The 19,525-nt window shown below is 41.9% G+C and overlaps 1 protein-coding gene across 1 annotated transcript in view; it reads left to right on the top strand.

The window, feature by feature from the left end:
• GANC (glucosidase alpha, neutral C) overlaps nt 1–18,886 on the top strand; it is a 70,012-nt gene extending 51,126 nt beyond the window's left edge. Inside the window, exons 17-25 of the mRNA XM_008059430.2 lie at nt 1,849–1,950; nt 3,968–4,211; nt 6,582–6,646; nt 8,055–8,131; nt 11,887–11,961; nt 15,032–15,145; nt 17,035–17,147; nt 17,696–17,799; nt 18,727–18,886. Of these exons, the coding sequence (XP_008057621.1) occupies nt 1,849–1,950; nt 3,968–4,211; nt 6,582–6,646; nt 8,055–8,131; nt 11,887–11,961; nt 15,032–15,145; nt 17,035–17,147; nt 17,696–17,799; nt 18,727–18,836 (1,004 nt within the window). The 3' untranslated portion in view covers nt 18,837–18,886. The remainder of the gene's footprint in view (nt 1–1,848; nt 1,951–3,967; nt 4,212–6,581; nt 6,647–8,054; nt 8,132–11,886; nt 11,962–15,031; nt 15,146–17,034; nt 17,148–17,695; nt 17,800–18,726) is intronic.
• Nucleotides 18,887–19,525: the final 639 nt, after the last annotated feature.

Raw genomic sequence — 19,525 nt, 5'->3', positions numbered from 1 at the left:
CAACACATATATGATCAATTGCTTTTCAACAAGTTGCCAAGGCAATTGAATGGATAAATGATAATTCGTTCAGTAAATGGTTCTGAAACTATGGATATCTATGTGGGGGGGGGAAATAAACCTGTGCCTTACTTCAAGTCATATTCAAAAATTATCTCAAAATAGAATGTAGACCTAAGTTATGAAAACTAAAAAAAAAAATAAAACTTCTAGAAGAAAATATAGGAGAAAATCTTTGTGACTTTGAAATAGGCAAAGATTTCTTGGATAGAACACAAAAACATGAACCATAAAAGGAAAAAAAAAAGCTAAATTAGACTTCATCAAAATTAAGAATGACTGCCCTTTCAAAGACATTGGTAAGAAAATGAAAAGGCAAAACACAGACTGGAAGAAAATATTGGCAATATGCACATTTATCTGTCAAAGGACTTGTATCTAGAATATAAAAGAACTTTTACAACTCAATAATAATAGACAGACAACCTACTTTAAAAAAAATCAGCAAAAGATTTGAATAGACACTTTACACAGAAGATATATGAACCATACATACATGAAGAAATAAATATTCAACATCATTAGTCGTTAGGGAAATATAAATTAAAATCACAGAGACACAGTACTACATACTTATTAGAATGGTTAAATTAAAAATACTGATACTCTCATATATTGCTATTGAGAATGTAAAATGATACAACCACTTTGCTAAGCAGTTTGGAATTTCCTTAGAGTGTTTAACAAACACTAAAATGAAACTCAGCAATTCCACTCCCAGTTATATACACAAAGATAAATGAAAATATGTCACAAAAAAAATGTACACAAATGTTCATAGCACCTTTATTTATAGCACCTTTTATTTCCAAAACCTGGAAAGAATCCATATGTCCATTGATAGGTAAATGGAAAAACAACTCATGATATATTCACCATGGAATGCTACTCAGCAATAGAAGGAAGTAAACAACGTTATGCTGAGTTTAAAAATAAAAGCTAGAACAGAAAAGAATATGTATTATGTTTCCATTTATCTGAAATTCTAGGAAAAAAATGAATCAATAGTCATAGAAATTATATTAATAGTTAGCTAGGCTGGGCTTGGTGGCTCAGCCTGTAATCCCAGCACTTTGGGAGGCTGAGGCGAGTGGATTGCCTGGGCCTGCAGGTTCAAGACCAACCTGGGCAACTTGGCAAGACCTCGTCTCTACAATAAATAAAAATTAGACGGGCATGGTAGCACGTGCCTGTAGTTCTGACTACTTGGAAGTTTGAAGTGGAAGGATCGCTGGAGCCCAGCAGGTCGTCACTGAGCATGCGCCACTGCACTCCAGCCTGGGCCACAGAGTGAGATTCCAACTCAGAAAAAAAAAATAGTTGGCTAAAGTAGGGAATTATTGGCTGCAAAGAAGTCCGAGGGAACTGTTATAGCCATAGAAATATTCTATGTCTTGTTGATGGTAGTTAAATGGATGTATGCATTTTTCAAAACTCTTCAAACTCTTCACATAAAATAAGTACGTGTTATATGTACTTATTATATGTAAGTTATGTCTCAAAGTTGATTTTTTAAAATGTTCTTCCATAATCAGATTGAATTATAGTTCAAAAATAAATATAGTTTATTTTCTTAGAATGCTTGTTGTATAGATTTTAATAACTTTTCACATTAGAAAATAGATATATTTTCATTGTAGGAAATCCGAATTTGTTTATTTTAAGGTAAAAAATCTATTTTCCTTGCCATTAATTTGTCTTTTACAAATAAGGACTATAAATATGAAATTGAATGCATGGGCTGATTTGTGAATTTTTTTTGTATTACCTTGTGACTGGTAACCAAAGGTGCTGTGTGGACAGGCGACAACACAGCAGATTGGAGTTACCTGAAAATTTCTATCCCAATGTTACTCACTCTCAACATTACTGGGATCTCTTTTTGTGGAGGTAAGATGAGTTCTTTCCTGAGGCTTGATGTGCGAAAAAATAAAAAGTGAGGGTGTTTTCGTCAAAGCTGGTCACAAATACCTCCTCATTAGCTGTTCGGGGCAGAAATAAATGTGGGAAAGAAAAACTGTGAGAAAGTGAAAGGAAGCAGGTTAGAGAGAAGAGGGAAAGGGATGCCTCAGAGCTATCTGTGTCTCATCACATTGAGGACATGAAATCAAGTTGTCAGAAAGAGAGCCAGAGTGCTTCATCCTCTCATCCTCCTGTTACTTCCTCCCGAGGTGCTCTTGATAACTGAGTTTCTCCTCCTGACACGTATATTTTCTTCAAGTTGAGAAAAACAGAGAAAACTACAAAGAATCTAGCAAATCAGAAATCAACCTTACAGAAATTCTTTCTATTCAGCAAATTTAAATTGGGTGACAGATTTTAACTGTGTTAAAACAAAAAGATATGCTTTGGGGAAGGAAAGTTTAGTTAAAATAAGAGTCTTTGATGGACTGTCCTTCCTGCATCTTAATTCTCTGCAGATAAGAGATCTCAGTATGGAAGGTGCTCAGTTTGGCAGCTGTTGCTCCTTAATTTTGGTAGGAGCAGAAGCAAATAAAAATTGCTTTTTTGATACATGTGTTTATGGCATTGGAACATATACAATACAAAGAATATATATATCCTGTTTAGTGGCTCAGCATGAAATTCTGTCTAAATCTCTAATTTTGATTATCTCCTTCTCTTTAGTTATTTCTATTTTTCCCTTAGTTCCATTGTTGCTTTTAAAGGAAATCAGCTGTCAGGCGCAGTGGCTCACACCTGCAATCCCAGCACTTTGGGAGGCCGAGGCAAGAAGATTGTTTGAGCCCGGGGGTTTGAGACCAGCCTAGGCAACACAGCAAGACCTTGTCTCTACAAAAAAGAAAATAACAAAGCCGGGCTCGGTGGCTCAGCCTGTAATCCCTCGCCTTTGGGAGGCTGAGGTGAGTGGATTGCCTGAACCCACGGGTTCGAGACCTGCCTGGGCAGTAAGACCTCATCTCTACAATAAATCAAAAAAATCAGCCGGGCGTGGTAGCACTTGCCTGTAATTCTAGCTACTCGGAAGGCTGAGGCGGAAGGATCGCGGGAGCCCAGCAGGTAGAGGCAGCGGTGGCCGGGAGTGGCCACTGCACTCTGGGCGACAGAGTGAGACTCCAACTCAAAAAAAAAAAAAATTACCCAGGTGTACTGTTGTGCCTGGAGTCCTAGCTACTCAGGAGACTGAGGCAGAAGGATCATCGGGGCCCAGGAGGTCGAGTAAATCGTGATCATGCCACTGCACCCCCAGCCTGGGTGACAGTAACAGAGTAAGACCCTGAATAAAAAAAATAAAATAAAAAAAAAAAATGAAAGAAATCAGTTGCCAACACACACACTTAATCAGACAGACATTTTGCAATTTCTGGGTTATGTGGGCTCAAAAACATAGAAATGTCGCTCTTGAAATAAAGCCTCTGGCCTTTTGACAAGAAAAGAATATTTCAGGGATATATTCTCAGATCCCCAAACAAGCTGAGTAATATAGTATGTGCTCCTTTGTTTGAGGCCATGATTTTTGTTTTTGTTTTTTGAGTCAGAATCTCACTCTGTCACCCAGGCTGGAGTGTAGTGGCACACTAACAGCCACTGCCTCGACCTTCTGGGCTCAGTTGATACTTCTACCTCTGCTTTCCAAGTAGCTGGATCTACAGGTACATGCCACTATGCCCAGCTAATTTTTGATTTATTGTAGAGATGATCTCTGCGCCAAGTTGCCCAGGCTGGTCTTTAACCCCTGGGCTCAGGCAATCCTCTCGCCTCCATCTCCCAAAGTGCTGGGATTACAGGCATGAGCCACTGCCCCCAAAGAGGCCATGGTTTATCCTGTGATTTTGAGTACATACACTGCACCTTCCATCGGTCAGTCTTCAAGGCATTATTTTACCTGTGTGCATCATTGATTTGAAACCTGGTTGCCTCACTTGGCCTCTCTTTGCCTAACCAGCTGACGTAGGCGGGTTCATTGGGAATCCAGAGACAGAACTGCTAGTGCGTTGGTACCAGGCTGGAGCCTACCAGCCCTTCTTCCGTAGCCATGCCACCATGAACACCAAGCGGAGAGAACCCTGGCTATTCGGGGAGGGACACACCCGGCTCATCCGAGCAGCCATCAGAGAGCGCTACACCCTCCTGCCCTACTGGTACTCTCTGTTCTACCATGCACATGTGGCTTCCCAACCTGTTATGAGGTAAGAAAGCTTCATCCTTGTAGGGGCCCAGCAACCACTGTATAATCCCCTCAGGCACTAGAGAATGCAGCAATTACACAGTGATTATAAGAGAAAACGTGAAGATATGTGTTTAATCAAGTTTCCATCAGCTTATTGAACACCAGCTGTGAGCAGGGAGCTGGCTGCTGCAGATACAGAAGATAAAAAGCTCGATCCCTTGCTATTTTGTGACTAAAGTGTTCGTATTTGATAGGAGATAGAATAGAGATATTTCAAAAAGGAAGTGATTTTGTAATGGAATTCATTCAGTATTTAATCTATAAGCATCTTCTCCTAAAGAAAAATTTATTCTATTTGAAGGCAAAATCTGAAAAAGCAACTTTTTTTCTTTCTTTTTTTTTTTTTTTTGAGTTGGGATGTGAATAAAGTGGCATGATCATGGCTCACTACAGCCTTGACCTCCTGGGGTCATGCAATCCTTCTACCTCAGCCTCCTGAGTAACTGGAACTACAGGCATGTACCACCACATCCAGCTAATTTTTTATTTTTTGTAGAGACGAGGTCTCACTGTGTTGCAAAGTCTGGTCTCGAACTTCTGGGCTCAAGCAGTCCTCCTGCTTCGGCCTCCCAAAGTCCTGGGGTTATAGGAATGAGCCACCATGCCTGGTTTGAAAAACTAACTTTCTAGGTTAGAGAACAATACACACAGAATTCTGGATCAGCAATTCCTAAACTTGACTCGGATCAGAATCACCTGGAAGGCTTTTAAAAATACAGATTCCCCACCTCCAAACCTGGAATCTCTTTGGGTAGGTCCCAGGAATCTATCTTAGACGTTTCCCTGGTGATTCTAGCCATCAGCCAGGTTTAGGGACCACTGCTTTGTTACCATTCAGTAGGAAAGGAAGGTATTATTACAAAGACTAGTGGATAAACTAAAAATAAGTTTTTCTTTTTAAAAAATATCTTTTCATCATGAAATTTGGAAATAATTATAACCGTTAAGTTGATATCTGGATACATAGATATTGAAAGTTCTGTTGTTTTTATGATCCCAAATGCCTCCTAGATAGTTGTGCGCAACAATAACAATTAAAAAAAAAACAGCAATTTCTAGTTCTCCAGAATTGTTGCCAGCTTAAAAACAAGAAAATCCAGTTACTTCATTTAAGTCAATAATGATTAAATGATTCATGAAAGGCAGCAACAGCATGAAAAAAATGACACAGAATTATCATCATTATCCTGCGCCTTTGGGAGGCTGAGGTGAGTGAATTACCTGAGCCCGCGGGTTCGAGACCCACCCGGGCAATTTGGCGAGACCTCATCTCTACAACAAATCAAAAATGAACCCGGCTTGGTAGCACGGGCCTGTAGTTCCAGCTACCTGGAAGGCTGAGGCGGAAGGATCACCAGAGCCCAGCAGGTCAAGGCTGCAGTGACCGGGAGCAGCCACTGCACCCCAGTCTGGGCAACAGAGTGAGACTCCAACTCAAAAAAAAAAAGAATTATCATCATTGTAAAATATGGTTTTATAAACATTTGTTTTACACTAGAGGTGTTAGGCACTTGGACTTGCACCAAAGCTCTGGTTTTGCCTATTAGAACAGTATTTAGTGCTCAACAATGAGAAGGAAAAATCACATGTACTAGAATTCTCAGTATTTCATTCAAACATTTGAGTTAATAGAAAGCACCTTGATGTAAGAAAAATATAAAGTAATTATAGCAATTGTACATAAAATCTTGAATCGTATGAAAGAGTCTTGGCTCTTTGGAGCTTTCCAATTTCCTTTGAGTGGTTAAAAATTAGATATGCAGCCGGGCTCGGTGGCTCAGCCTGTAATCCCGCGCCTTTGGGAGGCTGAGGTGAGTGGATTGCCTGAGTCCGCAGGTTCGAGGCCCGCTTGGGCAACTTGGCGAGACCTCATCTCTACAATAAATCAAAAAATCAGCTGGGCGTGGTAGCACATGCCTGTAATTCTGGCTACTTGGGAGGCTGAGGCGGAAGGATCGCCGGAGCCCAGCAGATCGAGGCTGCAGTGGCCGGGAGCGGCCACTGCACTCCAGTCTGGGCAACCGAGTGAGACTCCAACTCAAAAAAAAAAAAAAAATTAGATATGCATACTTACCTGGCAGGGGAGATACAATGATCACAAAGGCAGTTTTCCCAGGGCGAGGCTTATCCATTGCACTCCAGATGTGCTCATCCCTGCAATTTCCCCAAATGTGGGAAACTTGAATGTATAAATTGTAGTAGTGGGTGACTGTGTCCATGCTCTTCCCTGGTTTTCCTAGGTTTAAAAAAAAAAAATTAAATATATAAGTGATTGAACTGCAGTAAGACATTAATGATGTTGAAATGAGAATTTGTTTTCTTTCCCCAGGCCCCTGTGGGTGGAGTTCCCTGATGAATTAGAGACCTTTGGTATAGAAGATGAATACATGCTGGGTAAGCATTTCTTGATTAATTATAGTTATGATAAACACTAATTGTGTTTTATTATGTCTTCTAGTGTAAGAGCACTAAGAAAATCCCTAATCCTAAGAAAGCCAAAAAACAAAAATAAAAAAATTCCTTCACCAAGATTTCTAATGCCTTAGTGGGATCATAACTCTATTCTATTGTGCTGTGGCATTTCTCACGGTACTATTCCTATTAAATTCTATTTGTGGGTGTCATTTGGGATTCTTGTTCTGGATCCACTCCCATAAGCCTTGTGAGACCACTACAAGGAAAGGAAGTAGGAAACGGCTATAATAAAGAGCCAGAAGAGCTTATTTCATATGCAATTAAAGGGTTTTTCTTTGGTTGACTTCTTCAACAAGGATTACCTATTAAATTTAGAACATGGAAGTTTATCATCTTAGGAACAGGACTCAAGAAACTAGGCTAAACAGACTTGCTCAAAGGATGACTCCCATCTGTAAACAGTGGAAACCTCTACATGTAAAAAACAAACAAACGAAAAAACTGAGCTACTTCATTGATAGGTCTCAGGTTAATGCTCACTGCCTTGGAGAAATTTCTTTAACCACTCCTTGTTTCCTTATGCCTAATTCTACCTGCTGTCCCACTCAGTCCTCCTGTTAAGTCAATCTCTCCTATTCCATAATTTTCATTCCATTTTGTAATTTTGCCTCTTTTGGTACTTGTCTTAACTCTAATTAGTTTGTAGCTACTTTTTAATATTCAGCTTCACGAATGTAAAATCCATGAGAGCAGGGATCATGCTTATTTTATTGGCCACTAAATTTCTCCACAGCCTAGTATGGTACCTGACACTCAGTAGGCATTCAATAAATAAATAAATAAATATTCAATAAAAGAGTCAATTCATAAATTGATAGATTTTATATATGTTGTGCCAAGATCAATACAAAATTCTTAATTCAGATTGCTTTTAAGAAAATGACAACTTTCCTGATGATAACTGCCCAAGCAAAAGGACTGGAGTATCCACGCTGACCACACTTCTGGATGACAATTGTGGGCTCACCATCATCAGCATAACTCACAACAAACAATGAAGCACTTGGAGAGATGCAATTGTGCTTTCAGACTACTAGCACTCTAGCAGTTATGCACAAAATGAGACAGATGGACTGTGTCAAGATCCTTTCCTATAATCTCTATATACCATAAGTGCATGAATGATGGGTGATTAACTTTTTGAACATCTGTCCTCTTTCTAACAGTGTATCTCTCTGACAATTCATTGGTTCAAGTCATCACAGTTTCTTCCTTTGCTAAGTTCACAATGGAGTGATCTTCAAAACCATGATAGCTAGTGCTCAAAGGGAAAGTGTTTTCAGACCTCTTATAAAGATACTCAACTTTATTTTTTCTCACTTTTTAGGAAGTGCTTTATTGGTTCATCCAGTCACAGAACCAAAAGCCACCGTGGTTGATGTGTTTCTGCCAGGATCAAATGAGGTAAGAATAGAAATAGCCACATATCTGATGTGTCTCATCACTCTCATCCCTTTTCTTTTAGAAAATAGATTCCTTCATTATGCATTTATGAACACAGCCCAAATGACTGAAACTGTAGTAACTGATGGTTCTTGTAAGTCAGGACCACTGTCTTCAGAGGTCAAGAAACTTAATGGAAGATACTGGGGAGGAAGATGACTCCAAGGAAGATCAGAATGATGTTTTACCTTCACACTTTTATTTGCATTAGTGACTCATTAACACACTGAGGCACACTGTACTACAAGATATCAAACTCTCGGGGAGACAAGTATGAAGAGACTTCGGTTCTGAATCCTGAGTTGTGGGTACCAAAAGCTGATCTCAAGACACCAAAGTGGGTAAAAAGTAACAACTCTATGCCCCTGTAGCTTCCTCTGCTCTCTCATTAGTTATTGTCATTAATAACTGTCACTGTATAAAATATCAGCCTGCTGAAACCCAGGGCACTGAACCCAGGCAAGGCATAAGGCCGAGCAGAGAGCCATGAGTAATAAGAGCATCAACTTACAGAGACAGAACACAGATGTATCCAGTGAGGCCAGGAGAAGAGCTGAGCAGAAACTTAGGGCTCCAGACAAGAGAGGAGAGCATGGAGTGGAGAGCAGGAAAAAGGCAGACCCCAGAGAGTCCTTAAGCACTGCAGCATTGCCACAGGCTTCAGCAGGCTGTGAAAGCCATGGCAGTACTGAGCTCATGTGGAACCGCCATGGCAGACAGGTGAGTGGCAAATCGCTGAGGCAGATCTCACTAGCTCCTCAGTACTGTCAGGTACTTGGATGGCAGCCCCATGAAGCCATGTCCAGCACCGTGGTCTCCCTCAACCAACTTCACATGTTTGGTTTTTCTGTTAGTTCTCTGAGACTACTGTACCAAATCACCACAGACTCGGTGGCTTCAAACAACAAAACTTTATTCTCTTACGGTTCTGGAGGCTTGAAGCCCAAGATCAAGTTGTCAGCAGGGTTGGTTCCTTCTCAGAGCTTGAGGGGAGAATCTGTCCGATGCTCTTTCCTGGCTTCTGATGGCTGCCGGCTATCCTTGCATTCCTTGGTTTGTAGCTACATCACTCCAGTCATGCCCCCATCTTCACATAACCTTCTCTTTTGTGTGTCTCTGTCTCCTCTTCTGTCTTTTGCTATAAAGATACTTGTGGTGGCATTTAAGGCCCACCTGGATAATCCAGAATAATCTTCTTGTCTCAAGACGCTTAGCTTAAATCTGTGACCATAGAAGGTAATATTCACTCCTTCCAGGAAGTAGGATTTGAATACATAATGTGTGTGTGTGTGTGTGTGTGTGTGTGTGTGTGTGTGTGTGTGTGTGTGTGTGTTTAGAAGCAAGATCTCATTTTGTTGCCCAGTCTACACTGCCATCATACCTCACTGTAGCCTAGAACTCCTGAACTCAAGCAATCCTCCTGTCTCAGCCTCCTGAGTAGCTGGGACTACAGACAGATACCACCATACCCAGCTATTTTTTTTCTTTGTAGAGTTGGGGGTCTTGCTGTGTTTCCCAAGCTGGTCTCCAGTCCTCAAGCGATCTTTTCACCTCAGCTTTACAAAGTGCTGGGATTATAAGCATGAACCACCATGCCTGACCTGGAAATGAATGTATCTTTTGAGTAGCCACCATTCTTCCCGCTATGCTTGTCATTATTGGTAGGATCAGGCTTTTATCCAGAATGTTCATGAACTATGGTCTGTCTTCTTGATTTTTGGAGTTCTGAAGAGTTGAGGACTCTTTACTAAGGTCCCCCTGCCAAGTAGGAACCTGAGAAAAAGGTTAAAAACAACAGCTAGGCCAGGCTCGGTGGCTCAGCCTGTAATCCCAGCACTTTGGGAGGCCGAGGCTAGTGGATTGCCTGAGCCCGCGGGTTCGAGACCCACCTGGGCAAGTTGGCAAGAACTCGTCTCTACAATAAACCAAAAATTAGCCGGGTATGGTAGCGTGTGCCTGTAGTTCTGGCTACTTGGAAGGCTGAAGCGGAAGGATCGCAGGAGCCCAGTGGGTCAAGGCTGCGGTGACCGGGAGCATACCACTGCACTCCAGTCTGGGCGACAGAGTGAGACTTCAACTCAAAAAAAAACAGCTAAATAAATGGTCCTGCCAAACATTTCTGCTGATAGTGTCTCAGATTGATTCCAACAAAGCAGTAGGCTCCCATTACAAGGAACTAGCTCCCTTCCAACTTAGCCACAGATTTTTACTCCTGATTTATCATCATTACAAGCACATTGTTGTGACTGTCTATTGTATTCTTTCAGCATTATTTCCCAACGTGTTCTTTGAGTGTTTCTCTCTGACCGCATCTTCACTTGCTATATAAAAAATGTGACAATCCCAGCAGGTGAACTTGCAAAATAGACTCTGTGGCTGCCAGAAAGTGTACTGGGCTAGAAGAGAGAAAAAGAGGTGCTTGTTTTTATGCTGCTTCTGATAGTATCTTAAGGTTTAGCCCATCAAAGTACTTTGCAGGACCTTTTAGGTACTTCAGCAACTAAACCCCCTCAATAGGGATCCCAGATAAAAATTGTATTCCTGAATTGAGCTTTGCTTAAAAAAAAAAGAACACTATAGTCATAGTCCAAGTTTCCATTTGTTTTCCTCCCAGATCTCTGATACCTTCCTTTTCTCCTGACTCTTTTGTAATTTATTTACCTGCAGTGTGCTTCTCTTCTTTTTTTTTCCTCTTTTCCATCATCTCTTTTACTACTAGAACCGTTAAGTTTTTAGAAGCCAAGTAGACTGTAAGATCCATAAGGACAAGAACTGTGTGTTTTCTGTCCACTCACATATATCCAGCATCTCGCACAGTGCTGGGCACATAGTAGGTTGTTCAGTAACTTTTGGATGGATAGATAGACAAATGGCCTTGTTGGTAAATGAATCAGCCACCAACCTTTGAGATCTTTTTTTTTTGAGTAGGAGGCTCACTCTGTCACCCAGCCTGGAGTACAATGGCATGCACACAGCCACTGCAGTCTCGACCAACCTGCTGGTCTTAGGTGATCCTTCCACCTCAGCCTTCCAAGTAGCTGGAACTATAGGTGTGTGCCATCACTCCTGGCTAATTTATTTATTTATTTATTTATTGTAGAGACGCGGTCTCGTCATATTACCCAGCCTGGTCTCAAACCCGTGGGCTCAGGCCATCCTCTCACCTCGGCCTCCCAAAGTGCTGGGATTACAGGCAGGAGCCATCACCCCTGGTGAGATCTTCTTAAAAGCATACGTTCAGCCAGGCATGGTGGCTCATGCCTGCAATCCCAGCACTTTGGGAGGCAGAGGTGAGAAGATTGCCTGAGCTCAGGTGTTCAAGACCAGCCTGGGCAATTTGGCAAGACCTCATCTCTACAATAAATCAAAAAATTAGCCAGGCGTGGTGGCACATACCTGGAGTTCCAGCTACTTGGAAGGCTGAGGCAGAAGGATCACCTAAGTCCAGCAAGTCAAGGCCACAGGGGCCGTGAGCATGCAGTGGCCATGAGCAGGCACATGCACTCCAGCCTGGGTGACAAACTGAGACTTATACTAAAAAAGAAAAAAGCATGTATTTCCCCCTAACTCCTACCCAATGTATATATTTTTTAAGTTATGCTTACTTTAGCTTTCTGATTATTTGAAATTCAGAGAAGCAGATATTTTACCAAATAATGAAACTGGGAACAGAATTGCTCATATACTCTTTTTCACTAAGATTCATTGCTTTTTAGGTCTGGTATGACTCTAAGACATTTGCTCATTGGGAAGGAGGATGTACTGTGAAGATCCCAGTAACCCTGGACACTGTAAGTTATTTTCAGATGATTATTTCTACCTACTGGGCTTGGGCTACCATAAGAAAATACCACAGTCTGGGTGACTTAAACAACAGAAATTTATTTTCTCACAGTTCTAAAGGCTAGAAGTTCCAGAAGAAAGTGCCAGCCAATTCAGTTCCTGAGCAGGCTGTCTCATGTTTCTTCTTACAAGGACACTATTCCTGTTGTATCAGGTTCTCACTCTTACGACCTAATTTTTAACCTTAATTAACTCCACATAGGTCCTATCTCCAAATATAGTCACATTTGGGGCTGGGGATTCAACATATGAATTTGTGGGGGATGATATTCAGTTCATAATGTTCCCATGTAGAAAGAACTAAGGATGTTCGTGTTCTGCGTAGTAACACATACATATAGAGACAGCAAGGAGATTAGTGGTTACCTAGGGCTGGAGCAGGGGGAGGGATTAGGGAGTAGTGGGGAGTGACTGGTAATGGGTACAAAGTTTCTTTTACGGGTGACTGAAAATGTTTTAAAATTGATTGTGGCGATTGTTGTATGACTCTGAGAACTGCTTAATTACACACTTTAGGCTGGTAAATTGTACTGCATGTGAATTATATCAATAAAGCTGTTCAAAGGTGAGGGGGGGATAAAGAGCTTAAAAATACATATACTCTGACCTCACGGCATGAAACATTGGGGACAAGCACAACTCATTCCCGTATGTTTACATTTATGTGTCTAAGAAGAACAATAGCAATGAAAATGGAGAAAACGTGGCAACCACCATGTGTGTCATACAGAATGTTCTTCTACAGAACTAAGTCAAAAAACTTGAATTTTCATTTGTAACCTTGGGCCTCTAGGCCCAAGAGAATATATCAGTTATGATGTTAGAATCAACGTGGCCCAACCAGTCAATTTTTTTTTTTTGAGTTAGAGTCTCGCTCTGTTGCCCAGGCTGGAGCGCAGCAGCACACTGACGACCATCTCAGTGCTGATCTGCTGGGCTCTGGTGATCCTTCTGCCTCAGCCTTCCAAGTAGCTGGAACTACAGGCCCACACTACCGTGTCTGGCTCATTTTTTTTTATTGATTGTAGAGATGAGGTCTCGCCAAGTTGCCCAGGCTGATCTCAAACCCCTCACCTCGGCCTCCCAAAATACTAGGATTACAGCAAACAGTCTTGAGTTTCTTTCTTTTTTTTTTTTTTATTTTTTTTATTTTTTACTTATTTATTTATTTATTTAGAGTTAGGGTCTCACTCTGTCATCCAGGCTGCAGTGCAATGGCATGATCATGGTTCACCACAGTCTCAACCTCCTGGGCTAAGGTGATCCTTCCACCTCAGTCTCCTGAGTACCTGAGTACCTAGGACTACAGGTACATCGCCATACCCAGCTAATTTTTTTTATTTTTCATGGAGACAAGGTCTTGCTATGTTGCCTAGGCTGGTCCTGAACTCCTGGGCTCAAGCAATCCTCCTGCATTGGCCTTGTAAAATGCTAGGATTACAGGGGTTAGCCTCTGTGCCCAGCCCTGCCTTAAGTTTCTAAAGGGTAGTTTCTTCCTGCAGCTGAATCACAACCAGTACCACAGACCCTAAGTAGAGTGAAGATTAATAAATAGATACTGGCCAGGTTCAGTGACTTAGCCTGTAATCCCAGCACTTTGGGAGGCCGAGGCAAGTGGATTGCCTGAGTATGCGGGTTTGAGACCAGCATGGGCAACTTGGCAAGACCTCGTCTCTATGATAAATAAAAAATTAGCCAGGTATGGTAGTGTACACATGTAGTTCCAGCTGCTTGGAAGGCTGAGATGGAAGGATCGCTGGAGCCCGGCAGGTGGATGCTGGGGTGGCCATGAGTGTGCCACTGCACTCCAGCCTGGGTGACAGGGTGAGAACTCCAACATGATAGAGAGAGAGAGAGAGAGAGAGAGAGAGAGATACTGATTTTTTGAAACCTTCAGCAGCAATATAAACCCTATTATTAAAAAATGATTTCAGATATCAATGTTTAGATCTAGAAGAAACCTTAACAATCATCCACTCTAATCTTTCACACTTACAGGTGAAGAAACTGAGGTTTAGAGAAGATAAATTGCTTGTCTAGGGTCACAGCTAGATTGTGGGAGAACTGAGACAAGCCCCCAGGTATATTCCCTTGTGCTGGGCTCACACTGTAGAATTCATTTCACTCTTACCACTTTGTCCTTTGGGGGGAAAAAAACGAAGAGGGAAATTTTGGCCAGTAAGAGAGGGGGAAGAGGGATATATACTTTACATCTTGCTGCCGCCCTCAAGTTAAACAGAGGGGATGTCGTAACTACTCCACCCTGCCACTCAGCTTCGCATGTGTTCTTGGCTCTTCTCCTTGCTAGCACTTCACTCAGAGCAAAGCACAAGCCCTCATGTGACACAGGTGGCTTCTTTAGAGGAGACAGGAAAGCTACCAGGCTTTCCCTACCTGGAGTGCCTTCTGGAAGACCCATAGGTATGGGCCATGCCTACAACCCTGGTGTTAGAGTCACTTAAAGTACCCTCATCAGGCTCTATAACAGAAACCATTTCACAGATTTCCCCCTCGGAATTGAGTGAGTAATCCTGGTGAACCATAGAAACAAGGAGCACAAAGGGGGTAGGCTGCAGTGAGTAAGGACAAAAGTCATCTCCCCACAGACATCCGGGCCCACGTACACAGACAGAAAAATTAACTCTTTGGCAGGGCTCTAGAAGTAAACATGCTTAATATATTGATAGGAAAATTAAAAATACAAAATAGGAAAGGCCACTTAGAAGATAGGAAGAATAGAATTCATTGCTTAGAAGAAAAATGATAAAACATATAGATAATCAACAAAGGGTGGGAAGTTTCCCTAATAATTAAAAATTGACCATTTTTTAGTATTTAAGCTCTTTTTCCTTTAATATCAGGACTGTCATATTTGCCATCTCTGTGCCCACAAAGTGATTTTGCCCTTGAGGCTGTCTTGTAAAGAGTGTGAATCTTATACAATGAAATATTTTTAAGTTCTACCTTGAAATTTTCTTACATGAATACTATTTGCCTAAATATGTTGCTGTCTTATAGATACCAGTGTTTCAACGAGGTGGAAGCGTGGTACCATTAAAGACAACTATAGGAAAATCAACAGGCTGGATGACCGATAGCCATTATGGACTCCGGGTTGCTCTGAGCACCAAGGTATTTGGAAAATCTGCTACCCTTTTCATTTCTTCTACTCCATCCCTTTACAGTGGTAGCCTTTTAAGTGTGTAACAGCCATGTAAAAGTGGTGAGCCCCATCTATGTGATAGATGCTTCTGAGGTTTATCTAGAAAGCAAGGTTGAATCATTGTCCAACTTGCCTGCCTTTCCTGGAATTGTTCTTAAAGGAATCTTAAGGGAACTTGAGGACATAGAAATACCCTTCTTGGGCACTGTGACTATTGATGCTCTTCAGTTTGACATTGATTTTGGTCTCACACTATCATCCAAGCTGAAGTGCAGTGGCACAATCTTGGCTTACTTCAGCCTTGACCTCCTGGGCTCCAGCAATCCTCCCACCTCCACCTCCTGAGTAGCTGGGACTACAGGTAAGCACCACCATACCTGGCTATTTTTTTATTCTTATTTTTATAGAAATAGGTTCTCACTATGTTGCTCAGGCTGATTTTGAACTCCTGGCCTCAGGTGATCCTCCTGACTCAGCCTCCCAAAGTGCTAGGATCACAGGTGTGAGCCACCACACCCAGCCCAACTTGACATTGATTACTACTGAAAACTCTCTGGGCCATAGGTAGTCTGCCCATATGGATTTGCCCTGAAACTTAGCCTCCTGTAAAATGGTACCTGTGTCTATGTACCATTTCAGGGACCCAAATACCACCCAATGCCTTCAATTCTCATCAGGTAACTCAAACAACTAAATTCTCCTTGGGTAAAGCCTGGAGGATCCAGAACCGATCTGCCCTTTTAAGATCTTCTGAACCTAGTGTGTCCTGTAGAGGACTCTCTCCTGTTCATTTGCTCAAATGTAGTACAGGGCCAAACACAGATTCTTGCTCTTATTATATTAATACTTTCATTTATATTGACATTATAAAATAATTATTAATAAGTAAGTTACAGCTTTTTTTCTCTTTTGTTTCACTTAGACATGTCTTCTGGGCCAAACTATGGGCTCTGGACCCATGTGAGGCCTCCGAATAAATGTAGGAGACAAGAAATGCATAGCACATCAAGCACTGTCACTAACAATAAACTGTCATGGAGTGCTGTGGCATTGTCTGACATGTAAAAGGGGTCTTTCTACTAAAAAAAAAAAATAGGAACAGGATTCTCTAAATGAAGGGTCTTCTTCTTTTTTTTTTAAAGCAGGATTTATTGAGAGGGAGTTTGTTGCCCAAAAATGGAGGATCTTCTAAAGATGGTTTATCTCATCCATTATAAACCGGTTGGGTTTTTGTTTGTTTTAACTTCAGTTTAATTCTGTGAACTCCCTTGGCTTTGCTGTCACATTGTGGTATCACACCTTCAGGGAAGCTAGTTATACCACTGACCATATATCATAGTTTAACTTTTCTTTCAACGAGGCCTAATTTTTTGTGCTCCTTTTATGTGACATTATCATCATCATCATCATCATCGTCATCACATGCTCACAACCACCACAGCCTCAACCTGCTGGGCTCAGGTGATCCTTCCACCTCAGCCTTCTAAGTAATTGGAACGACAGGTGTGTGCCACCTCGCCCAGCTAATTTTTTGACTTATGATAGAGACAGGGTCTCACCATGTTGCCCAGGCTAGTCTCAAACCTGTGGGCTCAGGCAGTCCTCTTGCCTGCGCCTCCCAAAGTGCTGCGGTTACAGGCATGAGCCACCCACACCCAGCCCCATTCATATTATTTTACTATCTATTCAGGAGTGATTGGGTATTGAATATATTAGGTATTTGTGCAACTTGAATGTTAAGTTTTTATTAAACAGTTTTTCACAAATTTTTTATCCTATTGTTATCCTTAGGGGCTGACATTCTTTTCCTATAAAGCTGTTGCATAAGCATATTCTTTCTCTCTGGCTCACTCTCCAGGGTTCTGCAGTGGGTGAGTTATATCTCGATGATGGCCATTCATTCCAGTACCTCCACCAGAAGCAATTCTTGCACAGGAAATTTTCATTCTGTTCCAGTGTTTTGATCAACAAGTAAGGGCAGCTAAAGAAATTGTGTGCCTTCTTTAATAAATCATTCTGTCCTTTCAGACTCCTCAAATGCACAGCTGTTGTTTTAAGTCACTGTTTAAGAAATGACTGGTGAAGGCCATTTCTGGAGTATTTTTCAGTCACTCTACCATGAACATCCCTTCCTTATTCCTTTCTCCCCATTTCTAAAAAATAATAAAGGATTCAACTTAAGCTTCTGTTAATTTCATTCATTCTTCAATTCACCAATTTGTTAAGTATCTGATTTCTTACAATTTAATTACAATATCGAAGTCACATTTGTGACTTTTGTGCCTTTCGGTGATTTCTTTCCAAGTGACTTGTTAAAACCTACCGATTAGCTAAGCTATTCCTCGGCACATAGAGTCAACATTTATTATCTCTTCATCCTGTAAATATGACTCCTATATGGATCATGCTTTCTTGGGGACAGATGAGAGGGGAACTCACAAGACTGAAGATGTTGACCTGGTGACCAGTTCAAACACCCATCCTAATCCTTCTCCTCATACTCTTTGCATCTATTTCAGTTCTGCAGACCAGAGGGGCCATTATCCCAGCAAGTGTGTGGTGGAGCAGATCTTGGTCTTGGGCCTCAGGAAGGAGCCGTCTTCTGTGACCACCCATTCATCTGGTGAGGAAATAGTCCTTGCTTATCTCTCACCATTTGTTTTACAGACATGGAAGTATCTGCAGTGAGATGATTAGTCCCAATACTGACATAATACATCTAGCCCGAGTGGACTCCATGCTTCCAGATAGAGGTCAAATATACTGGTCTCCAGAGTGAACAAGGCCATTCTGCTACTCTTCATGAATTGGTCTTGCTCACTTTTAATATTTTTCTCATGGAAATTATTTGGGGCCTGAAATAACATCGCGGCTTCTCTGAATATTTTGTAAACTATAGATATGGAAGTCCTGGAGAATCCTACCCATGCTGATGGAGCCTATAAAGGGCATAGGATGGGACTTACATCCTTCTGTGCCTACTGTAGTTCTTGGGCAAATACCCTTGTTCCTTCCAGTTCATTTTCAACCAGTCTTGCACTCAAAACATTGAAGTGTTTCATGTTTTTAAAAATGTGTGGAAGCCGGGCTCGGTGGCTCAGCCTGCAATCCCGTGCTTTGGGAGGCTGAGATGAATGGATTGCCTGAGCTCGTGGATTCGCGACCCACCTGGGCAACTTGGCGAGACCTCCTCTCTACAATAAATCAAAAATGAGCCAGGCATGGTAGCGCGCGCCTGTAGTTCCAGCTACTTGGAAGGCTGAAGTGGAAGGATCACCGGAGCCCAGCAGGTCGAGCCTGCAGTGGCCAGGAGTGGCTACTACACTCCAGTCTGGGCGACAGAGTGAGATTCCAACTCAAAAAATAAAAAAATAAAAAATAATAAAAATGTGTGGAAGTGCATGGTTGAAAGTCCTATTAATTAGGATTCTCCTAAGTGGGAGCTATAAGATTTTATGATAAAGTCAGAAAACACTTCAGGTTCAAAGAAAAGGTTTTTCCCTCCTAGATATTCATCAAACTTTCCCTCATTTATTGTCTTTCTATTTAGATGGTAAAGATCAACCTGTGACTTTTGCATATTGTGCCAAAACCTCCACCCTGCGCCTGGAGAAGCTCTCACTGAACATTGGCGCTGACTGGGAGGTCCACATCAAATGACAAAGAAGTGCTCCTGGTGATGCAAGCAGGAAGCTGCCTGCACCTTTCAACTTTTCCCTTGGTCTTTTCTGAGATTTGTGCTGCTCGCCGGGCATAGTGGCTCATGCCTGTAGTCCTTGCACTTTGGGAGGCCAAAGTAAGCAGATCACCTGAGGCCTGGCATTCAAGACCAGCCTGTGCAACATAGCAAGATCTCCATCTCAATTTTTTTTTTTTAAAGAGAGATTTGTAGCTGGGCGCGGTGGCTCAGCCTGTAATCCCGCGCCTTTGGGAGGCTGAGGTGAGTGGATTGCCTGAACCCGCGGGTTCGAGACCCGCCTGGGCAGTGAGACCTCATCTCTACAATAAATCTAAAAATCAGCCGGGTGTGGTAGCGCATGCCTGTAATTCTGGCTACTCGGAAGGCTGAGGCGGAAGGATCGCCGGAGCCCAGCAGGTCGAGGCTGCGGTGGCCGGGAGTGGCTACTGCACTCCAGTCTGGGTGACAGAGTGAGACTCCAACTCAAAAAAAAAAAAAAAGAGAGATTTGTTCTGCTATCTAATTGACTTCCCTGGCTCAAAATAATCTTTCGTTAGTTGCCAGCATACTAATGAACAGTAGATTTGGTATTTTGAGATTTCAGCTTTTACATTTTAAGATAGACTAGTGATATACTTTGTGTCAAACACCACTTCTTCTCCCAGCCCCA

The sequence above is a fragment of the Carlito syrichta genome, unplaced genomic scaffold (genome assembly GCF_000164805.1).
Source record: "Carlito syrichta isolate Samal-C Ts95f unplaced genomic scaffold, Tarsius_syrichta-2.0.1 Scaffold91562, whole genome shotgun sequence".
Lineage (NCBI taxonomy): Eukaryota > Metazoa > Chordata > Mammalia > Primates > Tarsiidae > Carlito > Carlito syrichta.
This window is presented reverse-complemented; position numbering and strand designations above follow the sequence as displayed.